The 12,681-nt window shown below is 39.4% G+C and overlaps 1 protein-coding gene across 3 annotated transcripts in view; it reads left to right on the forward strand.

Moving 5' to 3' along the window:
- XPO4 (exportin 4) overlaps window positions 1–12,681 on the forward strand; it is an 80,225-nt gene that overhangs the window by 13,835 nt on the left and 53,709 nt on the right. For 2 of the 3 annotated variants that reach the window (XM_075050752.1, XM_075050754.1), the window contains exon 2: window positions 9,789–9,894. In XM_075050752.1, coding sequence (XP_074906853.1) covers window positions 9,789–9,894 — 106 coding nt within the window. Of the gene's footprint in view, window positions 1–7,928; window positions 8,101–9,788; window positions 9,895–12,681 lie in introns of those variants that run through there. The other variant, XM_075050753.1, reaches the window with a different exon arrangement.

Here is a 12,681-nt window from a genome sequence, read left to right on the forward strand (position 1 = left end):
ACTCCACCTTCCTCCCTTTTGCCTTTCAAGTCCTACCTGCTCTTCTTCAAGCAGCAGGTCCTGGGTACCTGTTTAGATGCTGAGAAGCAGACATGAACAGTGGAAGCGGTTCCTCTGCAGACTGGTTACCACAAATCATGTATCTGAAGTGTATTGTGCACATAAATGAATGGTAATTTTAGTGGAGTAACTGTAATAGTCTATACTTGAGGGTCAAATTGTTAGCAGAGAAGTAAAATCTGTAGGTCTTGTTGCTTATCGTGGAGAGGAAGTCTTATCTCAGAAAATGTTTTGATATTGATGGTAATGATTTACTTTGGCTCTCTAGTCAATTAATGTACGTATATATATAGTATCTTATATATGACCATTTCAAAACTGAGAATAGATCTTATCACAAACCATAATTTATCTCCTGTTTTACTTGCAAAAGACTTAATAAAGTACTTCAGCTCCAAAATACAAAGCCAAATCTGATACGAAGAAAAAAAAAAAAAGTCTTTTTTCCCTTATTGTTAAGTCTCTACATGAAAGCAAGACATGAGTGAGTAGATGTGTAGGAGGTAATTCCTCCAGCAGTCACGCATTTGTTCCAAATATATACTGAAAAATACTGGGCACTCTGGGGTTTAAATAATTCAAATAATAATTACTTTTGGAAAAGATTTTTTTAAAAAATGAAACAAAGTTTTTGTTCAGAAACTCTTATCTCCACCATGCTGTCTCTACTGCAGGTCTGGTCAGAAGCCATCTATTGCATCTTTCTTACTAATATTCAGATATAATCTTGAGTATCTTTTACATTGGAAGATGAGTTACTGCTGTAATTTAAATGATTATTCCAAAAAGCAAGTGCAAAGGGAATAATTGGAACATAGTTGAAGTTGTTTATTATGCTAGCTAGGTTTTCTGTAGTAATTTAGCTGTTACTCAAAGCTCTGGCAGTTGTGTAATGACAGATCTGAATTGGACAGCAGAAGCTATCGATACCAGTTGTCTAAACGGCCTCCTGGCCTGGTGCCCGAGGCAGGAATGTCTGAACCACTTGTGAAACAGATGCAGAATGCTGCAGAGCTGAGCATCTTCATGTAGCCTGAATTGTTGGTTGGTGGCATCTGCTTCATGAGTGGATCAGACATCCTTGCATTGTTAGGTATCAGCGTCTGCTAGAGAAGTAGGGTGAATAGCTGAGAACAAAAGTGTGGCTAACCATCCAGTTCTCTGTGTCTGACCCCTGTGTTTGATCTCTTTGAATAGCTATTTTAATAAGGCAAGTGACAGTTATTGAATGTGCTGTGATATACTGTAGGAAAAAGCTTATTTAAAACGCTTGAAAAGCGTTAGTGGTAAAACTGGGATGGAAACTTGTTAATGGCTTGACTCCATGGAAGTTAAGGTAATGCAGTCTTGAGGCATGTTGCTTGACGTGACTTTGGTAGAGTTAAACTTGGAATCTCCTTATTCTGAGAATCTGATTCTTTTTTATGATTCACCTATATAGCAGATGTGCTGTGCTGGGGAGTAATTCTTTTAAGGTGTGTTTGTTATTTAAGAAACAGAAATCTGTTTTTAGGGGGTTTTGAGCACCTTAGTAGAAGAGCAAAGTAAGTTAAAATTTCATGACTTCTGATTATTTAGGTATGTTGCAGCTATAACAATTGCTTACACGGATAGAGTAATATATTTAGCTGTCCTAAATGCAGTATGTGCACTAGTTAAAAATTACTTGCCCTTGTGTTTGATTTTTTTTTCCTTTTTTTTCTCTCTCCTCATATTTTTGCTGATACTCCTCAGCTACATTACCACTATCACATGGTGTTCCCCTTGCACGTGCTTCTCAAGTTCACTCATGATTTTTCTCCTTTACATATGCCTCACTGTTACTTGGCTTCCCTGCCTGCTGGGATGTGTTGTTGAGCCATCTGGGCTTCCTTTATTCTGTGCTTCTCTGAGCGTGTCTTGCCTGATGGTGGCTGTCAGCAAGGTCCAGACCCAGTGGTGCCATTGCCGTCTGTGGTGGCTTTTGCTTATCCTTGCCGATTGATAGAGATTCAGTTTCTTATTCTTGTCTCCATTAGGCTTCCAGGCTCTCTGCAGCACAGAGTTTAGACATCATTGTGAAGAACAACTAACGTGTTTTTCATAAGCAGATAATGGCCCACATCAGAGTTTGGGAACAGTTTCATTTTATCCCTCTTGACTGCAGGGAAAGCAAGATTCCCCTACATATTTGGGGAAGCTCAGTTTGGAGAGTTTGTGGTGAATTTTATGAAGTCACACTTCAGTAGAAATCTCAGATTTTTGTTTCTACCCTTGTCAAGTTTGTAATATGCTTTACTTGCAGACGTAAACATTGCCTTTGGCAAGAAAGTTCCTTCTTGACTTTAGTAGTAGCAGGTACAAGCAATTTGATCTTTTTTTTTTTTTTTAAACCCAAGAAAATTCTCTTAGTAGGCATGTTTGCCTTTCCATAATCCTACTAGTGTTTAGGCTGTACTGTTCATAGGGGACCTCTTTTGTAGGTGGGAATACTGTGGGTGTCAGCTTAAAACACTCTGGTGTGCTCTCTCTGTGTTCTCTTAAGCAGCAAAGTCTGGAGGAGTGCGTGACTGTTCTTTGTGACATGCTAATTTGCAGATTTCCCCTAGTGTAATTGTAGAAAGGTGCTGAATTGGGTTGTATTCAGTGCTGTCTTGCCATAGCAAAAGTCTGAAAAATCAGGATTTGTCTCTAGCAAGCTTTTCTGTCTGCAAGGAATGAATGCTGTTCATCCCATCCTTAATTATGTTTATACAAGATCATGGGCAGGTTTTTGTTTTTTTGTTTGTTTGTTTGTTTGTTTTTTTTGGCAAAAGTATGATGCAGAGATAACAGTGCAAACTGGTTAATTAAATCATACTTAAATAAAAAAACTATTTCATTATTGATTTGAATAATAATGTTGTCACTTGAATGTTAGAAGTTCTTAATTTTAAGATACTGTCACTGTCCACAAGTGACCAAGAAGTAGTATTCTCTGGCAACTAAAATCATTAAGAAGATAATGTCATTTCTAATATACAATCAAAAAATGTTGTATTTTGTATGTCTGTGATGATCAACATGAAACTGCCTGAACAGAATCACTTGCAGGGGGGATTTGATACTTTTTTTTTTTTTAAAGCAAAAAGTGTTTTTGGAAATAAGAGGAAGGAGCTAAAAAACCAGACACCACTTCAAATGTGGATGTGGTATTACTTCTTCAGCCTGTTATTGGCAAATACACAGTGACTTCAGTTTTAGTCTTATGAAGAGAGCATCTGGTATTTGCAACCCATTTGCTACCTTTCTCATGTCTCTTACCTTCATTGCTTGGCATTCTCCATCCTGACAAGTCGTAATTATATATTTTTTTTAAAGGTATGTTACTGAGGTAGGAAGTGGTTAAACTAAGCATGTGGTTCTGAATACTTATGTGTAGCTTCAGATACTCTATCTGCATCTAACTACTTCTATTTAAAACAAAACAAAACCCCCAAGCCCCTTATTTTTACCCCTTATTTTTTCCATGTGTACCTTCACCAGCTGTTTCCTACTCATGTGTGTTTTCCAAATGACAGCTGGTCTAACCCTTTCTCATACTTACTACTTTCCTGTTCTGAGTGTCACTATCAACTAATATTTTAAATTATTTGTAGTATCTGTTTGTGTTAATCAGTTTCTGCCTAGGTCATGTATGCCAAATTTTTAGCCTTTTTAATTGTTCCTGGTTGTGCTGTCCTTTCTTGTAGCACCAGTGAATAATATGATATCATTTGAATTGATGGTGTACCATCAAGGGAGGAGCAGAAAAAGAGATGATCAAAGTTAGAAATGAGAAATCTGTGTTATATAAGGAAGAAACAAAGACAGGTTATTTTGGAGAGGAAAAAAGTAAGTGGCAATATATAGACTTATGGAATTAAATGCTGCTGCTGTATCAGGTGCTGCTCTTCCCCATAGTACAAGAGGATGGTTGCAGGCAGTAAGGATGGGAAAGCTGGTTAAAAACCTACCAGTACTCTTGTGGCTGTTGAGGAACTTGTGCCGTTTGGGGGGTTTAATATTGTTAATTTGTTACATTTGTGACTTCTGCATTTTTCAGGTCAGTGGCTTGCTTATCCTAAGATTGTGAGAGGTAGACAGTTGTTATGAACAATGTTGGGGCACCCCCTATTTTGTTAGTAGAGTGAAGGGTGCTGGAGCTTTGTTTGTGGTATGGTTTCTTGTAACATTCTCATAGTGGTAAGAAAGGGGAGGAGGAGGATTTAAAGGGGCTGTGCTGACCTTGAACTCATTGAGGAGAAACTTTTATTTCTGGTGCAAAGTTGAATCAGTTTTGTTTTTATCAGGTTCTGCACTGGAAAGAAAAGGTAATTGTGTGGAAGTTATGTTTAGGTTTTTGTAAAGTATCTGGTCTAATAGTCAAGGAAAGCAAAACCTGACTTGGGATTAGTTTTACATGACAGTTCCTGTCCTTCCAAAATAATTGTCTCATTGCTATGACACCCATGTAAGCTGAGATAACCTATCTCCTGAGAGTGGTTTGCTTTTATTGTTTGTTTAAATGTACAAAAAGTGAAAAATCAAATGTTAGGTGATGTGTGAGTCTGTGAAAGGAAACTGCTAAGAACCTAATTAAGGGTATAGGAGCCTAATCTCTCTCTCTTTATCACTGAAGATCACTGCCCAACTTTTGAAAGGCTTGCCTGTGTCCAAGATGCAGGCTGAGGGACTTTCTGTTGGCAGAACTGATCTTTATGTACAGAAGGAGCTGTAGCCATTCCCTGTGCATTCAGTCTTCATAAAAAAAGTTGGAGAATGCTTACGTTACACCAATGTGTTTGTACCTATGATTTGGACAGTTTTTCTGTTTGGCTGATCTGTGCCAACATGTTCCTTCAAACTGCATCTGTCTGCCTGTATCCCAAAATATTAGAAAGATGCTGACTGCTGAGGACTCAGTATTTACCATAATATGGAGAACCTCAATCTCCAGCTATTTTCTTCTTTTTTTCTCCATTCTCTTTCTTTGACTGTGAGGTGTTTTCTACTTTTGACTTCACTATTTCCTCCTAAAGTTTAGTGTTTCTGCTCTTTTCAAAAAGATTTTTTTCCACTGGCTCATTTACTGTTGATGGCTTGAGGAGAATTATCACAATTATTTGTGTTCTTCTAAGAAGTGAGAAGGGAAGCAAAGATCTTGGCTTTCCCATGTTTTTTCCTTGAAGAGAAAACCACAGAGAAAGTACAGGCTTTCTGTAAGCATGCGCAGGATTTAAATCTTCTAACGTATGCTTATTGGCTTTGTTACAATTTTGTCATCAAATACCTTAAATTTTCTCTCTCTTTTTTTTTGTTCAGACTAGTGATAGTAGGACATAATGAAGTAGAACAAACTGTTTCTTTTTTTTTTTTTTTTTATAAACTGGTTGATATGAAAGGGAAGGAGTTACATTACTTTCTTATTAGTTGTCCAGGCTTTCAGATAAGTTTAGTAGTCCTGAAAGTATTAGGGCTAGTCTGCCAGAGTGTTTCCAGTCTTGTCATTTTTCAGTTTCTCTTTTCTTTGTGTGAATAATTGCCATTTGAGTCAGTAGTCCCTCTGGATCTGATCAGTAGGCACTGCTGTTGCTGTTGCTGTTCTGTATCCAGACAGTCTTGGTAGCTGAAATGATGTAATTTTATTTATAATACTGTGTTATATAGAAGCTCTATTCTTATGGGGCAGCATCTTGCTATGCTAAAACCAGAAAGATGATCCTTGTCCTGGTGAATTTTTTATAGTTAACTTCTAAGTCAAAAAAGTGAGCAGATGGGTGTTAGCGGTAATATCAGGTAGTGTAGAAAGGAAAGGGGTATAGTGGGCGATATACTTTTCAACGTGCCAAAAGAGCCTGATCATTACCATACTTCTTTTAATTCCCTGTAAGCTGGATGGTAGAGAAGAGTTTGAAGGAGACAATTAGAAAGAAAACAGTGAACATGTAGGTATTTTGAGGGGGACCTTCCAAGAGCAATGGGTACTTGGGGTATGTTTCTAACGCTGTTGTGCTGAGGGGATGCTGGGCACCGGCTTCCAGGGCTCTTGAACTTACCTAAGCCAGTGTTCTTGTAATGTGAAATTTGCACACAGAATATGTATATGCTGGGCTTTCGTTTAAAGCCTTACATTAGCTGGACTTTAAAATACTTTCAGTGTACAGATAACTAGTGTTTGAAGGCAGTAGACTGTGAGCTTTAAGCTCCCTCTGGTGGCTATATAGTGCAGTTTAAAGCTTACCTGTTGCACTTGTCTGTTCTGGACAGTTTTGAGAGTCTTAATTGCATAACGTATTATTAAATTATTGCGATTTTTAAAATTAATACAGGAATATGATGTGCTGTATGCCTTTTCAAGGTGCCAAAGGTCTTCTGTAATCAGACTTCAGAGAAGTAGAAGAGTTAAAATAATGTAAAATTAGAGGTCTCTTTTCTAGTTATTGTAAGCATAAGGGGGTATTTCCCATAAAACTCTAATTCTGTCTTTTTTTAAATGGTGCTATAGTTTGCTGCTGATGTCCCTGAAATTGCCTTTAAGTATTACAGAACGCTGAAAATAGATACAGTCTCTGTATGACAAACTCAAATATGCTTTGTTAATGCAAAATTAGTTCAAGATCAGGTAGCCCTGATTTGCTGCTCTTGCTTTAAGAATGTGAATATAAATGGCTCCAGACTTGAAAATGTTGTGTTTTGTCACACCCAAAGGATTCCTTCTAATGTGGCTGTAATTAGTGAGGCTTTGCAACACTGCAGAGCTGTGAGCTGCAAGGTCAGTACTGCTGAAGGGGCAATGTCACTCCACTCCTTTTCTCCCCATCATTGCACTGGCTCTGGCACTTGTCTGACTTCTTGATGCTTATTAAAGTAACAAAAGACTGTTCATTCCGCTTGCCCCCCCCGCCTACCCCCCCTCCTCCCCCCACCTTTGGTGGGCTGCTTGATAGATGGGATAATGCAAGGACAAGACCATGCAGGTGAGAGCAAGAAAGGAGTGCGACCTCTCCTTTTGGTGGCAGAAAGTTATTTTAATAAGTCACTTGTCTCGAGAAATTTGATTCTTAGTTCTCACAAAACTTCATTGACCAAAGCTGTGTGTTCCTTGAGACTTCGGAGTATTCCCATGTCATTGCAGAGCAACAGAGGCTATAGATTAAAATGCACTTTAAATGCTAACTAGTGTTGAAAAAAGCAGCCTGTCACCAGCCATTATGTCCTATGCTGTGCTGGCACAGGTTTCTGTGCTGGCTTATGGTGAACCAGGCTGGGTAACTGATCCAGATGAAAATAACCTGCCTTTGGTGGGATGCTTTTCGGTGATCACTTCCACAGTCTGGTTCTCTGTGCATTTGTACAAGAGTGTTTCCCCCTTACAACAGGGGAAAAAAATGGGGGGACTGTTTGTTTGGTTGGTTTGGTTTATTTGCGATAGCACTGACTAAAGTGCATGTCAGGCTGTTGCTGTGTAGGTCATTCCTGCATTTTTGATAACCTGCTCCAAATGTTCTTCTGGCATTCAGTACAGCTGGCTCTGTTGCAGTGAATGTAGCTAGAGTCCACACAGAGAGGTACTGTCCTTCAGACTGCAGAAAGCATGGGTGGTTGGGAACAGCTCCTGGTGATGGCTGGCTGTGCTTGGGAGGATTGAGGTTTTATCACAGAAGTGTCACGTACCCCAGTTTGGTGTGGCTGCTTCTTTACAAGTTTACATTTGCTTTAAAAGTTATTAAGGTTTGGGTTTCTCTGTTGGGTTGGAGTTCACCGAAGCTCAGTGTCCTGGAAGGACTTGGGTACCACTATGGAGCTTATTTCTGTCTCAGTTGTTCAGCAGTGCATAATGCCTCAAATATCTGAAAGCTCTTCTGTGTGTGCATCTGCTTGCAACCTGCTGACTTAGAGACTTGAGACGCTGCTCCAAGCACGTGGAAGACACGTGAACTGAAGGCACGCTGCTGTCTGTGCCTGTGCACAAGCTAACACGAACTGACACCTGCCCAGAAGGGGGCATGGACAAACACTGCGATCTTGTCCCCAGAGCTGGTAAGGTTGGGCTGTCCCGTGTATGTTCAAATCACCATCCAGGGAGGTCTTGCCCCCAGATTGCCTGTAGAGCAGAGCAGGTTTGTGAAGGGACAGAGTGTTTATTCTGCATCCACAAGGCTTTTTTGCAGTTGCCTTCCTCCACTACTTATTTTGCTCCCCTCACAGGCATTCATCATATCTGCACAGGAGAGGTTGTGAGAGTCAGAAATTGGCTGTCTGGGACGGAGCACAGCTGCTTACTAGGACCCCCTTGATCCAAGGATCAGCAGCCTGCTCTCCCTTGCTTCATTTACACAGATTATTGAGTTTTAATCTGTGGTGGTGTTTGCTCATATTTGAATCTTCTGTCATCTTGTGTTTTGTCAAGGGTGAAAGAATTAAATCAGATTTGATATGGTTTTTTTTACTGAAAAATATTTCACTTAAGTTAAAAACCTTGGTCTTTATGCTAAGGTCTTAATGCTTTTATTACAGTGGGTATAAATCAAAACCAAAAGATACGTGACACACATATTCTCCTCAGATTGCTACAGACAGGACTGGAATTAGGAGTTTGGAAGTTCAGCTGAAGCTCGATAACCTATGCTGTCACCTTGACCTGGCTCTGCAGTTTGTATGCAGTCTTTCTACATGTGCACGTTCCTTTCTCAAAGGCGCATCAGTTCAGTTCACACTGCCTCGTGGCATCAATCCCCTGTAAGAGTATTTTCTGCCATGTGCTTGTTCAGATAAATCCCAAATAGCAGAAATCAGAGAATATTAGTGGTAAAAGTGGAGAGCAGCATTGGTGTTGTGAGCAGCTGATGTTTTCTGCAGGATTGTTATTATCTTGTGGGGCATCTTGGCATTGTTTGATGAGATGAGGCTGCAATGCAGGCGGTTAGCTCTCATCTGTGCTCTGTAGGCAATATCCCATCTCGCAGTGGTCCAGGTTACTGCGTAGTTTCATGCTTTACCTATGGCTGATTTTCAGGTAGAAACCACCATGGAGCTGGCTTTCAGCAGCAGTGCAGCAGCAGGTGTTACCTGAGCAGCCAAGGTGCCCATGATGTAAGGGGGTGGGTATATAAGGGGAGGCAGCTGGGGAACCACTGTAGCCATCCCCAAATGGGCTGACCTGTCTCTTTAATCGGAGCCCTCACTCAGTCTTGAGGATGTCAACTTTAATGTTAAGCACTAGAGGGTAGTATGTTACTGCCAATACTTTATTTTAGAACATATCTGTAGTAATTTTTTAATTCCTTGACTTGATTATACAATTCAGTATTTTAAAACAAATGTAGAACTAAAGAAAAAATAGTGCTTTGTTTCTGTGACTGTGAGCATGTGTAGCAGCATTTAGTGGTGTGCAACAATATTTTTGGTTTGAGTAGGAAAAGGATTGGGTTGAGTTTAGATCTGACTTTTATCTTTCTTCAGAAGCATCATTAGGAACACAATACCTAGAATTATTCACTCTCTGCCTGATGTCTCAATATTCACACTCATGTGCACATGATACAAATACGAAGTGGTATATAAGAAGAAGCTGTGACTGAGAAAGAGTAGGCAGTTTTACCAAGAGATACTTGGTTTTGATGTTTAACAAGGCAAATATTTATAAGTTCATGACATTGCTCATATATGTTTACAATCGGGATGGGGTTTTAGTGCTTGAATAGCTTCCCCCCCCTCTTTTCTTTCAGGCACCACCTTCCATGGTCAATAATGAACAACGCCAACATGCTGAGCACATATTCTTATCATTTAGAAAATCAAAATCACCATTTGCTGTTTGCAAACACATTTTGGGTAAGTTTTAATAAATTAAATTAAGTATGTACCTGTTTTTATAACTGGAACTGTGCTCTTCTGCAGCTGGGAATATGAACATCAGTTTTGATTTTAATGAGGGGTACTTTTTGATGGAGGGTGAAGCCTATTGCTGCCCTTTTTGGTTTTGTTTCTGGCAGCTTTAAAGCTGTAAGGTGTAACTTCATGTAGCTAAGCTCCTAAACTGATTTAATAGATTCAGGTTTCCTCTGTGACGTGATTATTGTAACACTGTCTAATCTGTGGAGCTTGTAGAGCCTGTAGTGTGATTGTTTGGCTTGATGCTTCCCATTAAATCAACCAACAATGCAATTTTATACACTTTTGCCAGATTTTGCCCTGGTGCTGAAATTTTCCATGGTGAGAATTTATTTCAGGTTGAATGTCTTAGTAAGTTGCTGTTAACAGCCCAACTGTTGTGTTTAAAAAAAAAAAAAAAGTTAGAAAAGTTTCTGTCCACCTGGTAGAAGGAAGAGAGTATTGATTTGAAGTTTTGTGGAGAAATGAAAGAGATAGGTAGGTATCACCTTTTATCAGAAATTCCTTGGGTTTTAATGGAAATGCTGTAAATGTGATTGTGTTACAAGACTTTAAAAATAAGTCTGTTTTTACAGGCATTAGAGTTTGGCAGCTAAATAATCTGAAAATTGCAGGAGCAGTAAGCATGTAAAGATTCCTGCTCAGCACCACTGTACTGACCAGATGTGAGTGTTGGGGGGAGACGAGGGGGAAGTTTCAGTGAAAGTTGACTCTGAAACCTGGTGAGGAAAACCTGAAAATTTGTGGAAAAGAACACACGCCAAAAACACAAAAAAGCAACTTTTCTTTCAAAGAATTTGCCAGAATGAACAGAGAAATATTAGAATTATGTTTAAAATATGATTATTTTCATACTTAATTCATTCCACAGTATTTTTTAACAGTTATTTCTATATTTACTGGATTAGAGACTTAAAATTCATGAATATTGTGATGTCAGTATTGCAGCTCTACTACTGTGTTGTTAAATTATACTGTGATATATAGAGTAGGGTGTGGTTCCTTTCCTACACCCTGTTGTGGTTTAACCTCAGCCAGCAACTAAGTACCACGCAGCTGCTCACTCACTTCCCTCCCCGTTGCCTCTCCACTGGGATGGAGGAGAAAATTGGGGGAAAAAAAGTAAAACTTGTGGATTGAGATAAGAACGGTTTAATAGAACAGAAAAGAAGAAACTAATAACTATAATGATAACACTAATAAAATGACAACAGTAATAATAAAAGGATTGGAATATACAAATGATGCGCAGTGCAAGTGCTCACTACCTGCTGATCCATGCCCAGTTAGTCCCCAAGTGGTGATCCCCCCACCTCCACTCCCCCCAGTTTATATACTGGGCATGACACAACATGGTATGGAATACCCCATTGGCCAGTGTGGGTCAGCTGCCCTGGCTGTGTCCCCTCCCAACCTCTTGTGCCCCTCCAGCCTTCTTGCTGGCTGGGCATCAGAAGCTGAAAAATCCTCCACTTTAGACTAAACATTACTTAGCAACAACTGAAAACATCAGTGTGTTCTTAACATTCTTCCTATACCTAGCTCAAAAACGTAGTACTATACCAGCTGCTAGGAAGACAATTAACTGTATCCCAGCTGAAACCAGGACAACCCACTCCTCAACCAAAATTTTTTCTGCAAATGAGTTTCTTCTGGTTTTAGTATATTTTAGTAGTTCTTAATCTGGTCCTGAAGACTGTAATCACACTTTTTGCTTTATGGGTCAGCAAAATTGATACTTTCTATTTTCACATTGATTTTTAGAGAATTTTGAGTGGGCAAAAGAACATACTTAAGTAACTTTGCAGACCATTTTTATCTCTTAAGTGATGTATTCATCACTAATCAGAAATAAAAAATGAATATTCATTAAATTACTGCAGACAATTTTCCTTTTTTTTTTTCCCTTCTGAAATGTGGCTGGTTGGAAGGAATGCGATCCTGTTTTTAACACCTCTTGGATGACTATAAATATTACATCTTTAAACTGTTTGTATGCTACCACCATTGAGAAACCAGCATGCTTCTGCATGGGGCAGGTTTTTCCTGGCAGTGTAGGCAGTTGTGATGCTGAGACCTGGAACAGAGAGACTTTTCCCAAAACTTTGTGCTTCTTGAGTAAGTGTTTGAATAGTTCGGACAGAAAGAACAGCTAGTTAAGACTTGGGAGTTGAGAAGGGAGAGGCAGGGATTGTGAAATCGGGAACCAGGGAAGGGAAACAAGCTGTTCATGATGAAGAATAAAAGAGTTGAAGTGTACTGAAAGGATATGTGCAGGTAAGGATGGGCAGGAACCAGAGGATCAGGGTAGATGGCTTTAAAAAGAAACAAAAAAAAATGGTCAAGACAGGAATTGGAATAGAGGTGGAGAGAGATAACAGGGATGTTGATGGTATTCATGGAAAGAAGAGTGTACAAGCAATGCAGGGAGAGCAATGGAGATGATGAGCATAAGGAAAAGGGGAACAGCCATGCGGTGTCTTTAAAAACCTGAAGTCGAACCCAGGAAGCATGAGGCTCTACGTTCTTCTGCTGTAAGCTTATAGCTGTTAAGCATACTGGCAAAACTTGTCCTGTCTTTCTTTAGTAACTTCATGTAGAGGATAATGGTGCTCTGACCAGTTAAAAGCTTACACTGAGTGCAGGAGCTCTGTGCTGTTAATGATTGCAGTTGTGCATCTGTGGTACTTGACACAAAGGAGAAATTCCATCATCTTTTCTAATAGC

Source organism: Buteo buteo, chromosome 18, assembly GCF_964188355.1.
Source record: "Buteo buteo chromosome 18, bButBut1.hap1.1, whole genome shotgun sequence".
Classification (NCBI taxonomy): domain Eukaryota; kingdom Metazoa; phylum Chordata; class Aves; order Accipitriformes; family Accipitridae; genus Buteo; species Buteo buteo.